Below are 27,428 nucleotides of genomic sequence, written 5' to 3' on the forward strand. Positions count from 1 at the left end.
CACGACACGCGAAATCAATCTCCGAACCGATTCAACGAACTTCATAAAACGTTTGAGAGAAACATTTTCGTAAAAGAATAAAATAAAATTGAAAATATCGATTGATGTGTGGAGAACCGATCTGGCCGTACAATTAAGACCATGTCACTTGTTAAATATGAAAAACGTCACGTTAATAAATTATACAGACTTACGTGGGTACATAAATCGTGTTGGAAGATTACAGGTTCGATAAATGTCATCGGTGCGTGGACCGAAAGAAATTTCCTCTCCCTCCGCATCCTCCTTTTTTTCTTTGCATATGCACGGCATTTCGATCATTTTCGAATTACTAGCGGCTCAATCGATTCGTGAATGTATCATAATGCTCCCGAACAGCAAAGCATAATCTTCACAGAACACACTGAAAATACACTGCAATTTCTGCCGCGACATTGACCATAAATGTTTCGTTTCTATGGTGACTGTATCTTGTACGCGACATTGGTATCGATCAAACGGGCATCGATTTACGTTGCTCGGTCAACTTTTCGATGATATTCGTTCCAAAATAAAAATTAAAAACCTTAGAATATAAGTGACAAATTCTGACAGTTCGAAATTAAAAGATTTAGATTCAGAAATTTAAATTTAAAATTTCTCAATAAAGAACAAGAATTTACAAAAGTTAGATTTAATGTTAAAAAATTCAATTTTAATTCAAATTCAAATAAAAATTCAATATTGAAATTCAGAATTAAAAAATTTGAATGTGAAATTAAATTATTCGTCTGCCGCTAAAGATATATAATTCTGGTTTCTATATCCGATAAACGTTATTTCCAATCAAATGGACATTAAAGTGAAGGGTTCATTGAGACTTTTTGTTCATCGAGCACTGTCGTTTTAATTTCCTACTCCATAAGGAATATTTTATGCTTATCTGCACTCATGAGCACAGAAACGGGGTCCGCTTCTTCGATGAGCAGTTTTTTGTTAGGAAAAGGGTTATTGAACCGACCAGGTGAACGACTACTGCACACCCAGCAAGCATTTAAAATTCTAGCTGAGTATGCAGTACATTACATCGGCCGCGTTATCAGCAACAGCCGATAACAGTAGCGGTTTCGATGACCGCCTTGAAATCACACTTCTCCTCATGCCCCCGTATTGAGAATTTAAACAAAACAAACAAAGCGTTATGTAATTAATTGTATAGTAAAAATCATTCCTTGTTAACAATCTTATGCAATCTATGAAGAAAGGAAGTACGACTGGAGAAATAAGTAATAGAAATTTTAATCTTTATTTTTCATTCAAATATTAACCATTTTATGAGAATAATATTTGTTTGAGAAGAAAAGGAAATATTGCCAGTATTTACTAGCGTAAATTTGCTAGTGTGATTAACATACAAAGGGATCTTTGCGTTTTCGTTGGACACATGGCAATTATAAATAACGACAGCTGTTTCGTTTGTTGTGTACACCACCTCTGTCAACTAGTTGGTCGACGACGTAAGTGGAGGTATGGACTTAATGAAACGATTATCATCGTCGCCACTTCCAGTTGCGGTCTGGCCACCAGAAGCGAATTACTGGCCTCGCGATAAGGGTTACGACGCGTAGAGAATGCAATAAAACAGTCTCGAAAAATATTCGTCGACGCCAAGACGCGAAAGCTGTTAAAGAAACAAAAAATGTTACGAATAAAAGCTGCTAGTAATAAGAGTAAATTACAGATTAAAAGCACGACGAGGAAACATAATAGTAATTTTAAACGTATAAACATCGTCTTTAAAAGTTCTGAAGTGAGTATGTGTACTGTGATGACAAGTGAAAAGTGAAATAAAATTTCTTTTAGAGATAGATACCCGATGACTCCAATCTAGTATTATAAATATCCCGCGCGACATTTGAAACTCTTTCTCGCGGAAGTACGAAACGTGTGACATTTAAATGTGCCATAAATTTTCTGTATTAGTATTTTCATACGTGTGTGCATTAAGTCGCCACTTTCGTTAAACGAATCCTAAACAAAGACCAAGACAACGCGTAATATATTTAATTTATTATTTCGAACTGTGATCAGGTGGTATTCGTATAGAACTATTTGTAAATATCATTCCGCGATTTACAGCACCTATTCCATCGACGGCGATAGCCGCTTCCATTTTATAAACGCAAATGAAAACGTGTGCGTTTCGAACGTTTCTTCAGCCTTGATTTTTCCTAATCGCGGTGGAAGCAATTACGAGTGCGCGTACATTAAAAATGATAAATGTTAGATAATTCCAATTGTAAGAAGGTTATTCATTATCTACATCCTCATGCCAATGTCAAAGAAATATTGTCCTGCAATTTATTCGTTCATTTAACTACACTTGGTCAATCTTTATTATATCTCCATATGCACCACTTTGTGTACATTCAATTGTGGTTGCTGGTAATTTATTTCAAGCATTCCCGGTAATTAGCAGGCGCAAAGAATAGAAATTTATATCTAACTTGTCATTCATATCTTTTCACATTTCACTTGATTCTCTTAACAGTAACATGTTTAGCAATAAAACAAATAAAGTTCTATACGTCAACTTTACAAATTACAATTACATTCTATTGGATATTTCGTTTTAAATCCTTATCATTTATTTGCCATTTGTTACAAGTAACAATAAATAAATAATTTAGTCCTAAATTGTTAATATCACTAGTTATTAAAGCATTGTGCGAAAGGTCCTGCTAACGAACTTTCGTATTGAAGTTGCCGAGCATTGTGTATTTGTAACTTGAAACGAGAGTAATAACCAAGAGAATGAGAAACTAACATTCTGTCACGTTGACGCGCGCGAATTTCGTTTGAATGTGAAATGTTTTCCTGGCGAGTCAGACGTAAACGTATTCTCAATGCTCTCGCGGAACAATATTACTGACATTTCATAAATAATCAACTCTATTGTCAAAAGAGGTGAAACGATCGTACGCACGATGTTTCTTAAACCTCGTACCACCTACAAGAAGTTCCAGTGAGCTCGAATGACTATACTAATAAGTATAATAGCTTAACAGTCACGTTGATGAACCATGAGCTGTAACGTGATGCCTCTGAAGAAGTACGCGGAAATTAGTTACCGCGTGAAATGTGTGGCCGTGGAAAACGAGCGCGTGTTTGGTGACGTGTACGTCACACAACAAACACGAAATTTGCTGTATTGCGCAGATGGATATCAGTTTCCCTCATTGTATAACAGAAGCAGACGCAATCTGATTCAGAGATCATGGGAAGGTCCGGATTTCATGGAATTGAATCGGAAAAAGCCGATCAGAAGGGCAAGTTGCTTGCCGACCAAAGTGGAGAAAACAAGTTTGAAGAGGTCGAAATCGTTGGGTGACACGTGGGACGTGATCGAAACGGATTGCAAAAATGCTAACAATTCGAAAGATGAAAATGAAATTTACAAGCCGAAGGTAGGCTTATAGAAAAATATTAATCCTTGTTCGGCGCAAGTTAGATCATAGATAAATTGGAGTTACCAACATCGAGTATTTTATTCTATAGGGATAAAGCGAAGAGAACAAGAAAGAGCTTTGTATTCATGTTTTATATCGCGTAAAAAATAAAATTATTCTTGTTATTTAGCAGTATTTTCGCAGGACTACAAACATTTGATACTATGAATATGAAATGTTAAACCTAATGAAAGATGTTTCAATGAAAAATAAAGGACGTGTTCTAATACTTTTTATAGCCACTTTGGTTTGGTAAAATATAGTAAAAATACCACGTAAATGTAACTGAGAAAGTAATAAACGTAAAATATGTGCATGAATTAAAGTTAATTTTTGTTCGAGGGTAAATATGAAAATATTATTTAAAAGTGTTACCAAAATTTGGTTCTAAAATCCCCATACAATGCAAATAAGCATATTATTTCTTCCATTCAGACATATCCATCACCGTTACCGAATCCGCCCGAGAAAAAGGAAGGAACCGTGTCTTCGTTAGTTGATCAATTGTTGCTAGATATTTATGGATTGCCAGACGGTGACAGAAGACGATCGGAAAGTGACTCGACAGCTTCATCCCTGAAGATACGTCCGCAACATCAGCACCAGCAGAAGGCGCGTTTACTCTGGAAAAGTAAGAGTAATTCAATAAGAGTTGGATATGTCGGAGGAAAGAATAGAGCGGTCGTGGGTGGCGGATAAACACGTTAGCTCGAGGACATTTATTGTAAAGCATATTTCTCCCAGAAGCACAGTAGCTACTCTTAAAAATAAAATTACGGAAGAGAAATGGTTGGATACGTTCCAATGGAAAGCATTTTATTAAAAGAAATACTAGCTTCTATTTTAAAATAAGAATACTTTTGTTGCATCGCGTGAAAAATCGCGATTTTCAACTAAATTTGTCGCGTTAATCACGAATGTCGCGCATGAAGAGCACAGTGCCACTTCGTTTATGATATTTAAACGTAATTCAACTCATGAAGTTTGAAATGTGACCGGATTAGGCAAAGATACTTTGGCAGGAGCTGACGAGACAAGAGGTCGTAGAGACGAGACAGACAAGCGACCTCGTTGACTTCGAGGCACGAAGGTTCTTTGACTTGGAGTACTACTTTTTCCTCCTTTTTTCCTTCTTCTTTTTTTGAAGGAGAAGCACTTCTTTTATCTCTATACGTGATGCTGCTTCATTCTACCTCGTTGAACATGTATAAGGAAATACAGAGGAGAGATTACGCGTCTTAAACTAAAACACCACGAAAAAACGTCGAAATGATCAAATCAATATAAATAAATATATATAGATATTTATTTTATAGAAACATTAGAAACGCATTACTCATTAAAAGAAGCAATTATAGGAGAAGAAGAATTATAAGTAATTATAAATAAAGATAAAATATATATTTGACGGATCAATTTTATCTCCTACTACGTGGAGAAATTAAATTACACGACATTTCATTAAATCCGTGACACGTGATTCGAGATTTTTTTTAAGCATCTTGTGTATTATAGACGATGAGTCGTTCCTTCAATTTCTACCATTTAAATTTTAACGCGAAAGTTAACATAATTTAACTTAGTTATCGAAAACTTTGACGAATTTGCGAGACGAACGTGTGTTTGGAATGGCGAAAAGAAACAGTCGGAGGGAGTGCACGCTCATTTCATCGAAGTACGCGGGGAGCATAAGCGGAAGGGTTGGGAAACTTCAATCTTCGGACGCTGTGTACATAGGGTGAGCCCTTTCGGGCCGTTATCAAGATTGCAACGCGAATTCAAAGATTTCTCCAAGTGTCTCGCCTTTTATCCGCGTCAGGATATAAAACACGCGACTCCCAATTTTGAAATAACCCCGTGCAATTCGGAATATTGTACGTGCTCGTTACACTGTAACTCTTACGAGATTAAAAACTTTTTTCGTGCTCGTTATGTAACGCATGTTGAATTCATTTCAGGCGAGCACGAGCTTCAAGTTCTAGTGCTGAATTTACGCGACCATATTAATCACACTGGTGAGATACTCATTCGGCAGTTGCGCCGTAAAGATTATCTCGCCACCAAATGTGAGAAACTATGCGCCATAATTACGGCTCACCTTCTGGCAGTCAGCCCAAAACGCGGTGAGTACATTTTCAGAATTTTTGCAATCTTATTGTTGGTTTTTTCGAACTTTAAACATGACATACGCGTACATTTGTATTTTGGTATTCCTTCATTTAGTTTTAAGTTAAGTGATCGTATCGTTTCGTTATTTACTCGCATGACATTTATAACCATTCAAATTGGCTTAGGGGAAAAGAAGTAGCGTTTAAACAAACAAAAACGTTTTTCCAATGCCGACGATAATGTCGCTGGACAAACAATAGAGGTTCGTATAATAGGGAAACACAGCTGTTCGCGTGGAGTTGCTTCAAGCTCCGTATTTCCCTTTCTGACAATAAAACCGTCGCCGCACAAAAGCGATCTTCGTGTTTCGTCTCGACGCGAGAAACAACCGCGCGATTTATACCGCCTCTTCGTTAACCGCTGGTAACTTATTGTTTATCTTATCGTCGTTTTGCATTTATAAATATGGAAAACAGTTGGAACAGGAATTCAGACCGGTGTCCAGATCTGTGGCACAGATACGCAAATTATGTGCATTCTTAAGAAAGGCACAAAGTTATACTTTACAAACTTACAAAAATATTCTCATTAAAAATTGCAGCACAATATTTAATCTTTTTGACACGAACTCCTATGTCTAATATCTTTAACTTATAAATGGGAGCTCGGGTTCGATAGCCATCTATTTCAATGAAATTTGTCGCGTCAATAGTTCTATATACAATGATTAAAACATAAAATTAATCAGGTTCGACATTTTCATAGTATGAAATTTGTATAGTCAAAAAGCGTCATTAGATAATACGAAATATAATATCCTGGAAATTAATTAATTAATAAGTAAATTCTATAATAAATACAACAGTATGCAAATGCATTTTCTAGTCACTACTTTACTAAACAACTTTCAAAGTTCGTGTTTTACGCTACGTTTGCTGCGCATGCCCGAGAATTCAAAGTTGTCGTCCAACTATATGGATTTTTGCTAGCAATTTCAATTTCTCCATTCTCCGATTTTTTATAGAAACCTTAATCTGCTCGCCATGCTTACTAAAAATGCAGAAAAAATAATACTTAGTATATAATGTTATGGAATGAGATTACGTTATTAACACGACCATGTTACTCTGTAAGATCATTTGCATTTTGGAGCAGGAAGGCATTGCTCTAAAATTGTTCACGCTTCAGAAAACGTATTATCGATACTTTTAATGTGTTATTATCATGGCGTATCGCGAAAAATATTACGCTGATGGCCGACTCGTCCGGAAAACAAAGAGGGCCTTCTTTTTCACGTGGCACGACGCGCGCTCGGTGATCAATAATTAGACTTTGCCGCGCGTATCGTGCGCAACACGCATGCCCGGCGTGCGGTAAGTGCGGCTGAACCTCGCGGCATAGCGTCATTGATAAAGTTCTAATGATGTTGCGCCTGCGAACCGGAAATGCGGAACTTTCCTCGGTCTTCTCTTTAACTTTAGATCTGCATTTAGTGCGATGAACCCGATGCATCGCACGAGCCGATGCACAACTAAACTGGCACGCTCCGACCACCAGGCAAACATTTCATATCTGTGTTTACCTTCAGTTTTGCATAGTTCGCTTATATCGTGTGATATTTTCACATAAGCAATTTTATGGTTGAGTTTTCACCACACGAACGAGCTGTTATACTTAAAGCCGCTGAAGTGTACTTAAATATACAGTATAATGACATTAGAATTTAAAGGTCGTTTACTTGGCTTCACTTAATTTTTATCTTTTAGTAGTTATAAAATACCTATTTTAAAATATGTCGAAATATTTTTCTCAAATGTTGATGACATTTCGCATTCTTTTGATCGGTATTGTCGTTCCTATTATTGAAATCCCTTTTTTAGTACTTTTGCACTCCCTCTTTTTTATTTCTCTTTTTTTAGATACTCTTGCACTACAGTTTTTACCGTTGGAATTTTTCTTTTCGATATCTTACGGCGGATCTCCTGTATATTGAATATGTAGGTTTTTTTCTTATTGCTAAAATTTCTGACTTTTTGAAAACAATTCTGTAGTAGGATCATTTTTCTATATGCTCCTGTAAACTTCTCTAAATCCTCGTTTCATTTCAATGAAGCTCCTACAGTAACAGATTATTTTCCATGATCGATTTTAAATGAATCACTATCGTCAGAAATACTTACTGGAAAAGGATCCTTCAGACGTTTCTACAGTGGTCAGATATTCCGAAAGGATTTCGGACAAAGTGATCACTGACTGCCCACAGAGTGCACAATATCCCCGGCAGGTACTCGATCAGTGGGTTGGTTCAGCCTGACCTATAAAGGTCAGCTGCGACTTAGGCACACATAGAAATTGAAAAAGTAATGGATTCGAACAACCCTCGTGAAAAGTGCTAGGGGATACACATCTTTTCATGAACCTTAGTGTGCGACATTTAATTTGCAAGAGCATCATCGACTAAGTGCTTCGTGGTACTTCCATATTTCGTAAAGATATATATAAATAGTAGGATCCTTATTGATTTCAGATCCTAACTTCACCTAATTTGCTTAAATGTAATTATCTATATTAAGAAGTTTAAAACTGCAACAATTCTTTAAAAATTATGCGAATGAAATGACTTTATATCTAATTGTTGATGTAATTGTTTCTCGTTCTCACTGTGTTTTAATCAATGAACACAAATAGTTAATAAATGCATTTTTAAGGACATGCAATTATTTTCATTCTATACGCAATATCGATCTTTATATTTATATTACTCAATCTTATAATTTTCCTCCTTTAATTTTTGCATTTAGCAGATTGTCATCTGAAATAGGAATATGATAATCTCATTTAGTTTTCAAAATAGGTTGTTTTAATATTATATGCAGTAAGTACGACGAGTACGGCGAGTAAATTATTTGGGATCTAGTCTAGGTCATCAAAAAATCATAAATATTTTTCTGGAACGAGCTTGCACCTAACACTTTGTAATTCCACATTATCGACTTACGAAGAATTAATCTCCTTCTTGTCATTTATCAATTTATTAGTTTTTATTACCGATTTCACCGTTCCCTTTACTACGATCCTGGTCATGGTATTCGTTTTACTCGGGACAAGTTGACGCTTTCGTCGAACAATTTTTCATCCTTAACTCGAGAAACTTATCGACCTCGCACAATTTTTCAAACACAGCTTCTAAACTCTGTCCTTTGCCGGAGTGCTTCAATGGCTCAACCGAGCGTGCAAAATATTAAGTAACTGTTTCCAAGCCATTACCCCGATGTGCTTGCAAAAGCGGCAAAAACATGGTCTTGCGAAATGAGCGTATCTGCTGAATATATCCGCGCGGATTATGCGTTGATGATTGCATCGATTATCGTGATACCCCTGGCTCGCGTCACGCAGAAAATGCAATTTTTTCACGTAAACTGTATACACCAGTTTAGTTTTTATATTTAATTCACAACAGCTCAACCTTTATCTTTTAACATATTTTAAATATTAAATTCTAGTGTTAAATTATTCAAATATTTCGGATTACATTTTGATATAGATTACAATTCTATCATCTCGAACTTTAATCTACAATTTTATTTGGACGATTATATTCTATCTCGAGTCATGTATTAAACTTTCCTTTTTGTAAATAAGAAAACAGAAAGTTCGTAGAAAAAATATTTCTTTCGGTTTCACTAAATAACTACACATCAAAATTACTAACATTGGCTTCGAAGTATCACCCATTGGAAGTCGACCATGTTGATCGACAGAAAGAATAACCCCGGAAGCTGAAAATAAGCGGTCAGACGATACTCCAGCTGGAGTGAAACGAATTGAATTGGGTCGAATTCGCGCGAAAAGGATCGCGTGTCTCAATCGAACATGGACTTGCAATGTAGCATTGTTGATACGAACGAAGGTAATTCTATCTACAAACGCTAAGCTCGTCTTTAATTCATGTTCGATCAGATTTTCTATATACGAGACGGGAGTCCTGGAAACGCGATCGAAAGACGTCGATAACTTAAATTTTTCCATTTTCGTCGTTTCTTTCAGTTGGTTAGCTGTAAAAATGAATCATATGGCTGATATCTTGACACCGTTGTTAATTATTTTCGACAGTTGTCAATGTCAACGATAATGCCTAATATTAATGACCATTGCTTCTGATCGAAAGAAAACGAAACGATATACATAGTTCTTTCACATTTCTATTCCTTTATCAGATGCAAATATTTACATGCGCATATTTCAGACTCTGAATATTTAACTACGGAATGAGTTATCATAAATTTGACTATAGAGTGAATTTTGAAACTCCCAGAAACGTCGTTAAATTTGAATGAAACTGATATATAATACTTATAGGGGAAGAAAAATAGAATGGTTCATGGTAAAGTAGATTATCAAGTTCATACACAATGCAAGTACGTAAATACTAGTTCGTTAACTGTGCGACAACGATTCGTATCAGTTAGAACACAGCAGTTCACACGCTAGCAAGGTTATTAATAATGTAAAACGGAACACGAACAATATAGCATTACAAAAATAACAGCTATTTTTCAGTTTTTATCTTGAGAGCCTTATTTTATACTCAAGAGGATCGTCGAGATAGACACTATATCCATGAATGTATCTGATGGCCTTAGTCTCTTCGTCGTGTTGCTACTGACTCTGACGACATTTCCGACTGACCCATAAAGGACCGAGTCGATAAGTTCATCGATCCAAGGAACACGGCTTTGTTGTGTACGCGGATTAAAATCGACTGCTGCACCGCGATATGACGTGGCGATAAAATCTCTTACTTCTACTATCGCGTACGCTATGGAAACACGCATTTATGACGGAACATTGCAATAAAAATAACAAAACTTAAGAATTACCTTCAAACGAACACAATAACGAGAAGCAACGTACGAAGATACCAAAAGTCATTGAAAAAACTGCAATAATTTCTCACGACGACAAGGGTAACTCTATTTAAGGATACCCATTTCCCTGACAAAAGAACTCTCAAGCAAAGTACAAGAAGAAGAAAAAGAAAGATAATGGAAGAGCTCCTCCAATTATTCAATCGCAGCACTCGTCCAACAGCGAAAAGAAAGTGTACCCCGAAGTATTCGTGGAAACGAAAGTTAGCAGCAGGACAGAACGGGAATAATCGCGGCAACGTCGTCGAAGACGCAAGGGAAAGAAGGTAATAACCGGATTCGAGCCACCCTTACGGAGCGGTCGCGGCGTTCCCGTTGGCCGCGAAGACGTTGGCGCTCGCGAACACCCCCACAGATACAAATTCATCTCCAGTGGGGTGGTGCGGGGACGTTAGCGCATGCGATCTAACGGGAGTGGCTTGATCGCTAAGGCTGCTACAGCGAACGGTTCGTGGAACGGCTTCAGTGTGCCTATTGCAGGGTTCCACGAGACAACTACCCCTCCCATTCACGCCAGGCACCATAGTTATTGTCACGGTGGATGTACGCGCGCGCGCGCATCTCTGTGCTTCCGCCGGCATAGTGGTCGTTCAGCTAACTCGACGTATTCGTCTACGACCACGTCGTTGTCGTCGTCCTGATTGTATACTCTCGCTCAGTACAATTGTCCAGAAAAAAGAAAATTTGGTCTGAACCAAAAAGTGAAACACCACGTCGTGTGCATTATCGTTACAGTGCGTCGTGTAAATTCCAACGATTTGTGTATCTCTATACCCTTGATTTCTCCTTCTCTCTCTCTCTCCCTCCCTCCCTCCCTCTCTTTCTCTTGCTGCCTCTCTCTCTCCCTCTCTCTTACGTACACAAGAGAGTGAACCAGTACGTGTCAGTGTCGGAGGGGTGCACTACGGGGATGTGCTTCTGATGAGTGTTCGAGGAACGTGTGTGCTCAGTGACACGAGGCCAGATGCGTAATACGACGTGCGGTTTTCCTGAGGACAAGCCGTCCACTTCACGTTCACAACGTTGATTCGCGCACTGACAATGGTAAGACGTCCTTGGGGCAGTCTCGCGGGGATGTGTTTTGGTAGCTTTCTTGACCGCGTCGAAGCACGTTGATTTATCGAACGACAATGATCGTTCTCGTACCTGTGCAATTTCGAGTACACGCGAACACAGGACGAAGGGAAAGAGGACGTTGAAAGTTTCGTTAAGTTCTTTTGCTTCTCTTTGCTTGGAACGTTCTATTTGGTAGAGGAGGGGGGCATCCTTTTCCTTGGCCAAGAAATAAGTAGGCCTTCAAAGAGCGGAGAAATCGATGTGTATCCAACGGCTGAATAGGATTAGATAAATCAAAACGTTCGATACACCAGTTCGACCGATGTTAATGCCTCGTTTCAAACTGCGATTCGCGGTGAACGTGTACGTGCTCGCGTTGACGTTGGTTCGTGCTTGTGTTCGTGTTCGTGGGGTGCGTAGCAACCATATGCAGACCATTCTCTAGATTTTTTCGGACAAATCTAGAAGATATTTGACAACTTTTTCAAACGAGCTTTTGTTATTTTTATCGTTAACTTAGAATACTTTGAGCATCACTAAAAATGTCTTCACTTTATGAAGAAATTTATATTGAAAATAGTTACGTGGTAAACTTATTCTTTTTATTGTCAACGCAGTCTAAGAAAAAACCGCTTTTATCTTCGACAATGATATTCGAATCTGTTAACTTTTCATCGATGCCAAATGATTTATATTATACTAAAAATTTTCGTCCCATCGGAAGACCAGAGATTTCCAATGTATATGTTACGCTCTGTGCGTCACATGCTTTCAGTTGAAACACTGATAACCAATCGATTTGTCCCAGTATCACCAACTTCTTCGTAGAATCGAGCGCGTGCATTACGTATCAGTGATACGTCCACATTAAACGCTTTGTAACAGGTGGTATACTTCATGTAGACGCGATTAACAAAAACCACGCTGAGAATGTGGTTTCGTTTATCACCAGTATTCCGATCTAAAAAATTGCTCGTGCTTTCTAAAAATTAATGCTTTCAAGCTGACCATTTCTTGATATGCTTTTAAGAAATTAATAATTCCTTCGTTGTTTTTAACAGCGGAGTAGCTATTTAAGTTCGTTTGTTCTCTACAATATCTAAGCTTTATGTATATTCGACCATTTGCATAAGCAAAAGGCACAGGTTAATAATCGGCTTCTCTCGCTACATATTTGGTTAACCTATTATTTTATCAATATACATGCATATTCGTAACCATAACTAAAGAAATTTCTTCGTTCGATTTTCATATATAGTACTCGAACGCTATCGTATACGATACGTGTGTGTTGGATAATAACGGCTAGTTGTTCTGCTCATAACTCACGGTGTATCAACTTTTCAAACTGGTCGACAATCATGACGTATCAGCGTCGACCGCAGCGTTATCGAGGAGAAACTTCCCTCGAGATCGAATGCGCGTAACGCCGACAAATGTTATTTTTAGAGAAGGTTTTGCGCGAGGTAAACGTTGCCATCGGGATTTCAGACACGTGATAAAAATGCATCTCGCACGACAGAAGGTTCGCAGAGCGCGACTAGCGAACATGATCCCGAGGAAATAAACGGAAGGTCGACGGATCATGAATCACGAAAACGGCTGAAAGGCGGCTGCACTGCGTACAACAAGAGGCGGCTGAGGTGAAAGTGACGATGAAGAAGAAAGAGCGGCGTTCCTAATTGGAGAATGAGCGGATTTTTCAACTCCCTGAAAAACTTCGCGTCAGGAGCCGCGTACGCTGCCAGCTCTGCCTCGAAGTACGAAGAATTGGAAGGTGAACAAAACAATTTCAACGTCCGGTGCATGCGACTGTCTCTGTGTGCTCCGTTTCTCAGCAAATGGGAATCAACGTTCGGTTTCGTTTCGTTCGACTGTGCATGCGAATTTCAATTAACTTTCGCTTCACGGCTTTACGTTTCAAAGCTCTGTTTTCGTTTCGGCTGAATCGCTTTTGCTTTGAAAACGAGATCACCGAATGTGATGTGATTTCATTTTTCGACTTGATTCGAAAGCACCGTAATTGCTGCTTGATTCGTTCGCCACTGATCGAAATACGATTTTTAAATATAGATAGAGTCAGACTCTTGGGCGATTCTTTACGATCGACTATGGTAATATTTATTGTGTAACTTAAACGTTTACCGAGATTGATACGATGCTTGCATTGGCAACTTCTTGGAACGGAGGAATGTAACTTTGTCTCCGTCGTTCTGAGAGTCAACAACGATGCTTTTGAAGGAGTCTTGTATTAGTAACGGGAAATATTATTTCCTTGTGTAAATTCGAATACTTTTTAATTGTGTACACAACAGAAATCTTAAGTTGCGCATCGCTGATTATGAATTTCCTTCTAAGGCACATAAATTCCAAGGATGCAAAGTATGTACTCCCACGAGCTACTAGAAATTCATGAAACGTTTGACGATTGAATAAGTTAGAATCGAGTTCCTCGAAAAGTTGATCACACGCACTGGCGTCGTACTTTATTTCAAATCGAACGGGTCTCTATTAATGGACTTTTCGTTCGAACAAAATCCTGTAGTTCAAAAGGAGATTCGGTTAAATGTAATGGATGATTCAAGTTACGGAATTTACGGAGTTTATCCTTGGGCAACAAAGGGATAATGGAAATCAGTTCACATGTGTATTCGTAATAAATTCTGATAGACGAGTTATAGATTTTATATTTATCCGAGCGCGATTGTAAAATTTATAATGGCCATTTCAACTTGTTGACGCGAAATACATTTATTTAGTTAATGATTTCGTATTTGACTAAATTAAAATTCAATGTAAACATGTTCCTCTTATTTTAATCCGTAATAGGTTGAATGATATTTCGTAACTGTATTTAAAAAGAAAAGAAAAACGTTCGTGTGAAACTATAAAAGTAAGGAGACATTCATTTAGGGAGTAATTAAATATATGTTAAATAAACATACTATTATATGTTCATTAATATATTTATTAAAAAATAAATTTTCAAGTTCAAATTTCAAAAATTCAAAATTTTTAATTGGGGTTTTACAAAATCGAATGGATCAATCGTAAAAATATCGGCGGAGTTCAAGTCGTCCACGCCGAGTGTGTCATGTATTCGATTCGAAGATTCACAACGGCTAATTAAATAATAGCATTAACGACGATAAAGCCGTCTGGCCGATAAATGTATTAATATGCTTCGAGGTTTCACGATGATCGAAGCGTTCAATTCCGATTTAACTGTGCATCCTTCGTCGTTCGTTCTGCGCGTCGCCTTGTGTTAGATCTGACGTTTGATTGCAAAACTTCGTAAACCAAGCTGAATGGGAGTTGACATTTCGATCGAATTACAGATATTAACGTTTCTGTTTGTTCGACGCAATTTATACTACTCGAGCAATTTAACGAGTGCCTGTGTCCTCTCTATCCTTGATCCTCTCGTTTTTCTTTTTGATTTTCAATGTTTAACAAGTTCCATATTCAGTTAGAGGATTGTTACCCGAATATCTTTGTATTTTTCTCTATGTTTTTCGTTTCACTTTCTTTCAATTTCATTTTATTCGTAGCAACGCCGAACTGCAGTTTGCACAAATTTCTTCATCAATCTCAGATATTTCTCGAGCATAAATTGAATTTACAGTCGAAGATACGAAGATGAGATTTAGCCTGACGCCGCAACCAGGAGAAAGTGGTTTTATACAATGGCTGGACGCGATGAAAATGGTTGCCAGGTTACCAGGAGGAATTCCACCGGAATTTCGAAAGAAGGCGAGTATCAGAATAGATTCCGACATCTACAAGCTTATTGTCCTATAGAATGCATCCTCATTTCTCTCTATCGTCTTTTTTTCTAAATATTTCACAGTTATGGCTGACACTGGCAGAACGTCATCTAGAGCAGCGCGGCGTAGATTGGAAGCAGGCTGAAAAGATCTGCTTCAACGAGTGGAGCAATCCTGACGATGAAGAGCTTGGTATACAAATCGTTAAAGTAAGGCTGCGGAACGTACATACTTTTTATAACAGTTGCTCATGTACAGCGGTGTTCTTATGAACTTATTGCTCACGATCTCTGGCTGTCGTAATGACGATAACGACATGATTTTTCGAGACCAATATCTAAATTTAAAATGCAAATATATATCCATGCCTTTTTATTTTTCTCCATCTATATAACGTTGTTTTTACATTTTTGATTGACTTACATTTTTTTATTTGTTTTATCATTAACGTGTGCTATTAAGTACAAGCTTATTTAGATAGCGAAGAGGAAGTAATTTTCCGTTGCTTGTTAACTAATAGCACTTCAAACTGACTACTAATAAATACTTGTTCGTCGTTCGTTTACTGAATTATTCATTCGCCGTATAAATAGCTATTAATATTTTTATCGCTATCGTCAAACAACGTTCAAAATCACGCACTTTAAATATTTCCCAACTTCCAAATAGCTTTCACTCTCTGTTACTTTTCCCACGTTTCAACCAAATACTTTCCAAATAATCTTCCTTTACAGAACGAAAACAGTCGAAACCAGTTTTCCATTCACGTTTCACGTGTCCACGAAAATCTGACACCGCTGTTACGATTCCTTCCTTATATTCGCCCTCATTCTTCGTATAATTACGCGCAATTAAATTTCGATCATCAATCACTTCGACGCCGAGCAATTAAGTGTCGCCAATGAGCCTTCCAATTAACTCGCTCGCGACGAGAAAAACTGACCTTTAACGAATCTGGCCGAGTCACCAGCCAGCTCGTTTCATTTTCCTTCGGTTTCTATCGGAATCGTAATTCGTCCCGTTAGAGTTCCATAAGTATAAAATCCTATATACACCGCATGTTATAAACATTATTGCTATTGGAAAACTCTAACAAATTTTATCATATTAAGTATTCCACATTATAAATATAATTACGAATGGTTCACGAAATAATGACTAAATCAAACCTAATCCTGTTTGAGCAATTGTACAAGCTATTTCTGAATATACTACGCCATATATATTTTGAAATTTCATTAGCACTGTAATACGACACTATTGTCGTGATTGATTATATTGCTAAAATTTGCAACGAATCTGGACATGTATATAAATCAAAAATGTATAGAAACATCAAAAATCATGAAAATATTTGAATAGTTAATTATCCACGATTATGTTATATTAATAAGTCATAATTCTAGAATTTTATAATATCGAAGCTTAGGTGATATTACACGTACATGTACACCATTATAAACGCTGTATTTGAACAAACTTTTTAGGACCTACACAGAACGGGCTGCAGTCTGTTTTGCGGTGCAGCTGGCAGAGACAATCAAGCGGTGCTTCGTCGAGTTCTGCTCGGTTTCGCCCGATGGAACAAGTCCGTCGGCTATTGCCAGGGCCTGAACGTGTTGGCCGCCCTCGTTCTGCAAGTAATGGATCGCGCCGAGTCCGCCGCGGTGAAGGTGATGATCTACTTGATAGAGGGTGTCCTGCCCGAGGGTTACTTCGCGGACAATCTCCGTGGCCTGTCGGTCGACATGGCGGTATTTCGAGATCTCCTCCGGGCCAGGCTGCCCAAGCTCTCGAAACATCTGGAGGCGCTGCAGAACGACGCGAAGGACAAGGCGACAGGTAACCAAACTGGTTGTGCAATCGTAACTCTCTGTTCAATTCAGTTGTAGAGACTGCGAGATCGGTCCCAGGGGCGTTGTACTGGCTTATCTTATTCGCGAAAAAACAACAAAAATTTGTTCAGGCAGCAGTTACGAGCCACCTCTGACGAATGTGTTCACGATGCAATGGTTCCTTACTCTTTTCTGTCACTGTTTGCCACAAGAGGCTGTCCTGCGCGTATGGGACCTCATATTTCTCGAAGGAGATGAGATCTTACTTAGAACCGCACTGGCCATCTGGGAAGGACTTTCCGAGTAAGTAGAATCGGATTGAATATCTATAATTGTATAGCTTCGTTTGTTCAGTTAGATATAAAGTGATATTGTTTGGTTTCAGTCGTATTATGACGGTGACATCGGCGGATGAGTTTTATAGTATAATGGGAGTGCTGACAAGGGAGATGCTCGAGTTCACGGATACTAATAACCTCATAAAGGTTTACCAGAACCCTTTATAAAATTATTGAAAGAATTATTAGATCGAATACTTGACGAATGATATAATTGTGTCACTTTGATAGAATATCGTTAGTATGGGATCTCTGCATGGTGTAACGGGGCTAAGAGAGAAACATAGATACAATATCACACCTTGGGCAAGAAAATTGAGCGACGACGAGGACAGCGATACGGAGGAGGATGAAAGGCTGGCCGTGGCTGCTGCGATGTTCAGTATGGCACAGCGACTGAAGAAAGGTACGAAATAAAAATACGTTAACATTGTAATCATTGTACCGTTATGATATTAGCTGTGGTTGTTTCACATCGTAAAAACATGTTCGCAGATCGTATACCTCAAACGATTGGAGCGCTGCAGGCAATGGCACCCAGCAGCGACCGAGAACGGCTCGCTTTGGACATTACCACTTTGAAACAGCAGTACGCCAAGCTACGCGAACGTCAACGACAAGCGCATATTATACTTTCTGGTAATTACAGATTCTAATCATAGAATTAAATGTATTTTGCTAAGGTTTAAGGCACGATAAATCATCTCGTTTCCTCCATCGCTTTTGAGATGCGTGCTTGACATAAATGTTTCGCATATATTAAGGCATTTGACAGTAGAATAAGACCAATGGAAGTATGTCTGTTGCAAATTGAACGGCTACAAGAATGCATACGTTACTTTTTTTTCCTGGCGCAGCTGCATGTGCAAGGCAGACCATGGTACCACCTCCTACTTCTCAGGCCATGAATCATCTTTTAGTGGGCAAAAGTGCGCTCGTGAGTGGGAAGAATCGACCCCTGAGCCTACCTTCTGGTGCTGCAACGACGAAGATAAGACCTACGACGTTAAATCAAAACCGAAGGGACAGACAAGGCGTCACGCTTCACTGGAAAGACACCAAAAAACCGAAGCAGAAACCCTCGAATTTACCAGGTACAAATAACACGAACAATACTTCCGAAAAGTGTTCTTATAAGATTTGTTTCCAGATAGCAGGTAAATTTCTGTCTCTTCTAATTCATCACTTGCTAGTTTTTAAATATATTATTTGACAAAATAGTTTACTTATTGATTAAAGGTAATGAAGCACCGATAAATGGTAATACAGGAATCTACAGGTTGTATTCACATGTATCATCAGTTGGTAAATGTGTTTCTTACCAACAGTTAGTTTGTATCTGCTTTACCTACGATAGAAAGGGAAGTATCCTTGAAATTAAATAACATGCTTTGCATTTACACCACTGATTTAACATGTATGTGTTAATTTAATATTATAATGAAAAAACAAGAGGCAGACAAATAAAAATTATTATAAAACTTCAATGGATTCACAAAAATATCTCGTCCTTTATGATAATCGAATTGAATTAAAGTGTATATAATGGACCAATGTACCTTCATGTACCTTTCAGAAACGGTGGAATGCAGCGTTGTAACAATGCAATCCACGGAAGCTGAGCTGGCTTCTCCGAAGCGGAGTAACGGTGACAGTGATAGCGACAGCACATCGACGGAATTGTGCGACGAACCGGATCGTCTCAGTGACGTTGACAGCGAAGACCTGACGTCAGCATCCGAATCCTGCGTCGTCGGTACAGACGAGGAAAAGGCCTCTCGAATCAACGGATCACCGATTCGCGAGAAGCCACTCGACCGTTCGTTTCTCGAGGAAAAGATAGAACCAATCAACGTCGAAGATTCGAAGGACTCGAAAAGCTCCGAGGAAAACCTTGGTGACATATCAATCGCTAAGATCACCGACCAAATAAGACGATTATCGGCAGAGGATGACAATAATTCCATGGTTCCTCAAAAATTTAGCGTGCAGAGCAAAGAATCACCGGAAGAACAATCGACGAAAGAATTGAAAAAAGAGAAATCCATATCAGACTTATCTATAGATTACACTTCCGATAGTAATATCATTAAAAAATCGTCATTGGATTTGAACGAATACGATTATCTAAGTTTCAGTGGCAATAAGATCAGTTCGAAGGAAAATGAAGTATTAGTGCACGAAAGCCATCGATCTAAACAGACAACAAACGAGATTGTAGATATACCTCGAGACGAAGTTGCGACAATCAAGAAAGACCAAACTGAAGACAAGACAGCTACGACTATGAAACAAGATTCTTTAAACATATACTCGGATTATTCAGCATCCTTGGACAAGAAATACGATAGAATCACAGATAAATCAAGCCTCGATGTAGAGATAGAAAATGAAATTAGATCGGATCGATATAAAACATCCTTCGATTTCTCTAGTAGAATATCTTTGGACTTGAAACCGTATGAAACTTCAAAAGTAGGAAGTTTAACCAGTGACGCTTCGGACACAGTGAATACTGAAAGAACGCTTTATGGCAAGGCCTACGTTGGTCATCTTCCTATTTCACCTGTAACAGTTGATCAAAAATTAAGCAGAGTGACACCCAGTATACATACAACGCATAATACTACTGTATTAACTCCTGAAACGCCTGAAATTCTACATAAAACGTTAGAGAGCACATCATATAGCGATAAAATACAGACGACTCAAACGAAAGTCTATTCAGACCTAGCGAAGAGTCCTAAAACACCAGAAAGCAACAAATCATTCAGTTCAGGTGAGACGATGGGACCTGATTCGAAACCATCGAGTCTGACAGTTAGCCCAAGGACGCCGGTTAGATCAGAATCTCGAGATTTCTCTATGGACAAATCGTTGTGTTCGTCAGTTAGCTCAGACTCGAAGACTTTGGTTCTTCGTTCCGCAGATTCAGACAGTACGAGGGACAGCACGAAAACCGACGCGAAGAAAATGTATGAGATTTCCAATTCGACGACACCTATCAGCATGGACTCGTTGCAGAAATCAGAAGCCAGCCCAAAACTAATCGTGAGCAGTTCCAGTGAATCGTGTAGCCCGAGTAAATTAAAGTCTTCCGAGAGGTCGTTCAGTTCGGACCTGCAATCGCCAATAAGTGCCAACTCCATAAAGTATACCTCGAATTTCAGTAGACGGGGCCAAGATGACGTGTCAGGCTCGCCAATGGACTTGAGCAGCGCTACCTCGCCGTTTTATCCGATCTCGAATCCGAATCAAAAAACTCCGACGTCCCCGTACAGTGCTTCTAGAAGAAGATCCAGTTTGGATAGCAACGAAACGTCACCTGAGCAGAAATCGACTAGTTCGAGGGAGTCGAACAAGTTCCTAGGCTATCAGTCGAAATTTGACTCTTCCATAAAGACGTCTGATATGAAAGATGTAGACGTTATAGCACGAAAAGGTGACACGTTCGTCAGACCAGAGTTCATCACGAGGAAAGAAGACTCGAGTATTAATTTGACGGATAGAAGAATCAATGTTAGCGATGTTAAGTATTATCAAACAACGAGTACGGATTACTATCGCAAGGATAAGGATACTTTTGATGACGGAGGGGATGATCCGTCATCGGAGAAAGACGTGGTACCTTCTTTGCCTCAGGAGAAGCTAGATAAACATTATTTGAACTATCGATATAGAGATAGATCGAAGTTGTTGGAAAGAAGTTCAAGCAGTTTGGACAGTAGGAGGTACGCTGATATGAAGTCATCAGCTTCCACCGATGAATTTTCAACGTCGATCGCACAGAAGAGATCCAGTGACATTTTAGAAGATATTAAACACTTGGAGGCGAAAGCAAACGATGGGTCGTCGGATAATGGGATGTTAACGAAGAAGAGTAGTTATATCTGGGAGGACATGAAGAATTTAGAGGCCAGAAGGCAGGATACCTTTAGTGATTCAGCGAGGAACTTTTCGAAACATCGTCTAGAGATACCGGATATAAATATAACTGGAGAAAGCAGAAAATCGTACGTGGTACATCCGAAGATCAATATCGACGAAAATAGCGACAGCATATTGAAGACCATGGCCTGTGGTAAGAGTAACGGCGCAGATGATGGCAGGGAATCGAAGTTGGGCGTGTGGACGAAGGTGAAGCCTCGTAAAAAGAGCGACAATGGGCGGAGGAACAGCGACAGGGCATTGAAGATCATTCAAGAAAACTCCGCTATACTTCAGAAGATTCTTGCGTGTCAGGCAAAAAAGCGTCTGCCAGACCTGGAGGAGATATCGAAGGAAATTACCATTAGCCCTATAAACGAGGAGATTTCGAAGATCTTTAGTCCGATATTAGAGAAAATGGGATTAAACGAACACGAGATTAACGAGGAATTGGCGAGAATCAATTTCAAGGATTTCGACAACATGACCGCTACCAGTGTGTCCGAGTTTGATGCGAAGATCAACGAGGAATTATCGAAGCTTTCTCTGATCGACGAGACCGAGCAGATGGACCATTTCGACGTTGACGAGGTGATATCTCACGAATACTTGAACACGAGAGAAGCTCTGATAGATCGTAAGATAAACGAGGAGTTGTCGAAACTGTTGGCAAACTACGACGATCATTCTCCAGCTAGTATGGTGAGTTTGGACAAAGGACCATCCAGCCAGAATATCAGCGAGATCGAAGGACTTAACCTGTCCAGTATTTCAACTAACGTATTTTCCTATAAATCATCCAGTGACTCCATTGACGCAAGAAGCGACTTAGGCTCGACGCAGGAACCGTCCATTCCCGTTGACAAGTTTCCAAAATATACAGCATACGCCGTACCGAAGTATCACGTGGACGACTCGTCACCTAAAAGCGACATAGACATCTACAGAGAATTGGAGAAACTCGATAAGATCTCTTCTGCACAGGTGTTACCAGATCCGACTCTGGAGCTGCCACAGAAGGAATTGTCCTCGATTCCGTACGTTCCAAATACGTCGCCCTTCAAGGACGTGTCACCATTGAGGTACACTTCCAAGCCGGCTCAATACGACACTTCACCCCTGAAGACCTCTTACGATCCCTACAAGACCTTCGACTTCAAGCCCAAGTTGTCACCTAAACACGTTTCCACTAATCCGTTTGTGTCAACTACGTATGAGAAACCTGTAGTGGATACCGCTTTCGAGTACATTAACCATAAACCAGAGATCTCGATTAACACGTATGATCTACATTTGAAGAGTCCAATGATGACGAAAGAATCGCTAGAGTTTCGTGTCAGATACGACGATGATCCAGTCAGAGAAGTTAACACCGATTACATGTCTCTCCAGCCAGAAGGTAGATCGATCACTACCCCGAGCAAATCTCCTTATTTCAGCAATGGAAATACCGAACCGTTAACGCCTACGAAATATATTTCTAAGGAGGAGAGAATCTTGGATACTGCTGGTACCTCGTTTTTGGACTATTCCAGCGAATCTTCCGACCTTCTTCGTCGAAAATACGACGCTCTGTCTCCTAAGGAGTACACTCATACCAAGAGTACGACGGATTATGATAGACACTTAGGCACGTTACCTCCTATAGAATCTGGAACGGAGAGAGGATCGTATTTACCGACGAGACACCGAGATTATCATTCTCTATCACCGAATCGTCAGTTTCCTGATCACTTTCCTTCTACTATCAATCATCACTACGCCTCGAAACTTTCGTCGGGTCTCTCTGACGAATCGAAACGACCGGTTTCTCATCCAGAATTCCCTGGCAAGATGAATGTTGGGAAATATGCAGAATTACCCGATAGAAGTTCCAGCAGTTACAAGAAATCATCTCTGAGTTTAGGAAACATAGGACACTCGAGTAAAGGAGCTGATAATAATTTCAACACTGTGACCAGTCCAAAAACGCAGTTCAGTCCCTTTCCTGTTAGAAACGCTCCTAGGAAGCCGAAAGAACTCACACTGAAACTGGGCCTCTACTCGCCCAAGAGTTCTGATATAGGACAGTTAAAAAGATCATAGTGTAGGACGATAAAAATTCTGCTTCTGGTTTATCGCGTTGATTTATCTGTTCTAAATGGTTGTTTGTTGTTGATTCTGCGAAATGTATCAGATGAATTGTCTTTGTTAAGGGAATGTTCGTATTGACAGTGACTACGATATTACCAAAATGGGCCTAACTTATCGTTTGTGGTGCCTGATGTTGCCAACAACTGAAGCTAATCGTTACCAGCGTAACACGTTATATGAATTTATGTACGGATATCGATCGTAGAAATTGCGAAGTCTGCCTTCGTCTGACACGAACGTACCATGATCACGACAAACGATTGTTTGTTCTAAGTTGGCGTTTCTTGTCTAATATCGTGTCGGTTATTAACACATTCCCTGTGGATTCTACTTGTGCGGATGCTTGGGAAATTTAAAGATATAAAAATGCATAGAATGCACACAGTATCCGTTATAATGTTTGACGGATGTAAGAAATCTCTGCTTAAGCATGCGTTCCTCTAACCGTATCCATAAGAATATGGAATTATATAAAATTATCTACGACGGTGTATAGAAGGACGTGTCAGAAGAAGGGACACGACTTCGAGGATATCGCTCAACGAAATGAACGTTGAACACGAGTTTCACGATTTATCGCATACTTACTCTTTAATGTTAATCATTAACTCGTTTTCCTCAAACGTTTATAGTCTACGAACGTTGAGTAATTAAAAATCATTCTTTTTTTCTACGAGCTCTGCTTCATACAGCTTAACACACAAAAATCTCTTCGATGTAAAAATACAAATAGAAGAAAAAATATAAGATGAAGAGAAAAGAAGAGAAGCTTGTGAAAATAGCGTACAAATCCTTGGCGAAACGTACTCGTGCGATTTCTAATGCAATGCCTTTAATCTCCCTCCAATCACGCAGGAAAAACCTCGTTATCGCGTCTTGTTTATTCACTAAATTTACGCTAAATAGTATGTGAAAGCGCACGAAGCTTACTAGCGGAAGAAAGGGGAAAGTAAAAGGAAAAAGAACGAGGGAAACGTTACAAAATGCCTTCCATTCCTTCGAACGCGATTCGCTTTACTACGGTAATCTCGCATGCGATCGTAAATCATGACACTGATCGCGAGACCGTGGTAACGTGAAATTTCCTTCGAACAGATACGATATATAATACAACCACATAGATTGTATAAAATTATAGAAGTTGTTACGACGAAACAGCGATATAGAGCTTAATTTGTCCGTACGTTTCGCGCAAAACCTAGTCGTGCAGTGGGCGTACCGTTTAAGTAAGGACCGAGTAAGTACCATTATTCGAGGCCGGAGACACAAAAGAGGCAGTAAGGCAGAAAAAACAAATTGTACATAACTACATAGACGTTAATTGTATATTATTAAACAAAAAGAGGTTGGGAAGAGAAAGAAGAAAATGGGGTTGTGTGGAGCTTGAGAGTCGTTCTAAATCTTTTTATATAAAATAAAAGAAGTAGTATTTTTAGATGTTTCTAATATGAGATAAATCTTCGTATCGTCGCCGTCACTGAACGAGCTTAGCTGACAATGATCTACGCTTGTCGCGAGAACGATCGTTCTTTTTGCATATTCTTTGTTACCGGTACGACTGAAAAGGAGGCAATCCATTGTTTCAAATGAATTCAAATTTAAAATGGTCTACAAGTTTAAAGAAAAATCTTTCAATTGAATATTATTCAGTTACTTTTATAATATATATTATATATATATATATACATATATATCTTTTAAACTATAGTATCTTTTATATAATTATATATCTTCTATAGAGGATCGTAACGCGAACCTCTATAACACCTTCAATCGATATTTTATAAATACAGGTTTCATTCTATTGTAATTTGAACTGTCGTTCAAGTCGATAATCAGAAATTTCAAAATTGCCACGAAGGTAATCTCACAGAAAGAAATAAAAAATCTAATGTCAGAATTCTGGAACATGTGTTAACGAAGTAACACCACGGAAAGAATATACATAGGCAGATAACATGCAATTTATTTTCATCGGCTTGCATAGCGATATAGATGACAGTCTGTCGATCATTACGTCCAATTTAATCACTGATGGCAGGTAGAATCGTCAATTCGCAATCCGACGCGTGCAGATTTTTATACGCAACGGTTGAGCTGAAAGAAACATAAGCTCGACGGTTAACTAGAAGCAGAAGCGAAGATCGTCGATAAAATTTTCTGAAGTAGCTGGCTGCGTTAATGTGCCTCTGCGATCAACCCGCGTCAAGTTTCGGCTAATTTACAACGACGTGTCGAGAACTTGGACAAGCAAAAAAGAAAAAAAAAAAAAGAGAAAATATCTGCGCGTCAAGAAAACCAGAAATTCTTTTCGACGTCGTGTGACATCGGTTATAGTTCTTTTTATCTACGTCGATTACTCTAAGAAAAAAAAAGTCACGCTTGTAGACAAAATTCTACGCGTATTATAAACTAGCTTCTAGATACAACTCGCTAATTTTATCGCGAAGAAAATATAATTCTCGATATAATTCACAGTTACCACGATCTACGAGAAAACATGTGAATCATGGCACGCGAAGCTTATGCGATAACTTTGCACTCGATTAAACGATGCATAAGAAGAAACCTTTTTCTCCTGCGTAAAGAAATCGTAATCGTAAGTACGAATTAGTGTTGTCTACGATGTTACAGCGTAATATTTTTCATGGCCAATGAGAACGAAGACGAGGAATCGCCGTCGTCATGTTCTTCCGCTGACGAGCAAACAAATCCAGTGAAACGAATCCGATGATCCGTTTCGGAAGCCTGTGAGGAATAGAAAGTATTCGTAAAAGGTGCTTTAGCGAGGCATTTTGCATTAGGGAAACAAACAAGAATAAAAACTATCTAGGACGTAGGTAGCTGCTAAGGAATCGATAATATAATATCGTTTGTTCGTTGTGTCTTGCGAATGGTCGTTTTCGAAGGGCGGAATATCGCGTGGTTCACGTTGATTCCCAGCATTCGGTTCGTAATAAATTCGGTTCACTTTGTTTGTAACAACTTTTCGGATGTATCGTTGATCCGACAATATAACAGGCGTTCTCGATTCGTTTTCTAAGGTTACTTCTTAACGGCGGGAGCATTTTTTAATGTACATATACAAGTTAACACACGAAAATTATCGTAACAGACAGTGGTCAGAGTTTTTTCTACGCAGGTAATCGAAAGGGAAAAACGTAATCGGGAAGTGAAAAAATGAAGGGCGTGTTTTAAGCGGAATGTTGCCTTCGTGTGACGATCGTTGCGGAGAACGTGATTGTTACGAGAGGGCACACGAGTCCTATTAGAAAAAAAGTCATTTATAAAGAAATGTTATATTTACAAAAAAAAAAAAAAGGGTATGTATGATGTTGTTACATGACGTTTTGTGAGACGTTGTTGTAAATATCTATCGGTACGAGAGTCATGCCAGATATAAGACTGTATATTTGAAGAGCATAGAGATGTAAGTCGTTATGAATAAAAAATAAACGGAACAAATATATTGAGGAATACACTTTGCCCTGATGTTTCTTCGATTTTACATGGAACCGGGATAAATTCCTAGTATTGAATAACATTCACGATATCCTTTAATAAAAATACCATTCCGTTCCTAGAATTTTCCTCTATCAGAAAGGGAAACAATATTCTATTTTAACATGGAGCGTTTCGCTTCGCTCGCAAAGGGATATTAAAAGAAGAAAGAGGAGGAAAAAGAGAGTAAGAGAGAAAATAGAAGAAACGAGCAAGGGAAGGAAAATAAAATCTATCGTAGGAAATAGGTTGAAACTTATCGACTAAAAAGCTCTTGCCGTACCTTTTTCTGCGAACAGTACCACCCCGATATCTTGCGCCAGAGTGGACATTTCATTTCGTTAAC

At 38.8% G+C, this 27,428-nt stretch overlaps 1 protein-coding gene across 3 annotated transcripts; it reads left to right on the forward strand.

Moving 5' to 3' along the window:
• The first annotated feature begins 1,421 nt into the window (after positions 1-1,421).
• Positions 1,422-27,060, forward strand: LOC139991872 (uncharacterized). Of its 3 annotated transcripts, XM_072012282.1 has the most exons (12): positions 1,422-3,446; positions 3,924-4,119; positions 5,447-5,611; positions 15,207-15,334; positions 15,432-15,557; positions 16,836-17,190; positions 17,315-17,486; positions 17,569-17,668; positions 17,753-17,927; positions 18,017-18,160; positions 18,379-18,615; positions 19,098-27,060. In XM_072012282.1, the coding sequence occupies exons 1-12, from the start codon at positions 3,063-3,065 to the stop codon at positions 23,531-23,533; spliced, it is 6,618 nt and encodes a 2,205-aa protein (XP_071868383.1). In that variant the 5' UTR covers positions 1,422-3,062; the 3' UTR covers positions 23,534-27,060. The 3 variants fall into 3 exon arrangements, with proteins under 3 accessions (XP_071868383.1, XP_071868365.1, XP_071868375.1); XM_072012264.1 differs by lacking the exons at positions 1,422-3,446; positions 3,924-4,119; positions 5,447-5,611 and adding an exon at positions 10,984-11,569 and having other exon boundaries at positions 15,207-15,557; XM_072012274.1 differs by lacking the exons at positions 1,422-3,446; positions 3,924-4,119; positions 5,447-5,611 and adding an exon at positions 10,984-11,569 and having other exon boundaries at positions 15,207-15,557; positions 18,442-18,615.
• The last annotated feature ends 368 nt before the right edge of the window (positions 27,061-27,428 follow it).

This window comes from Bombus fervidus, chromosome 1 (genome assembly GCF_041682495.2).
Source record: "Bombus fervidus isolate BK054 chromosome 1, iyBomFerv1, whole genome shotgun sequence".
Classification (NCBI taxonomy): domain Eukaryota; kingdom Metazoa; phylum Arthropoda; class Insecta; order Hymenoptera; family Apidae; genus Bombus; species Bombus fervidus.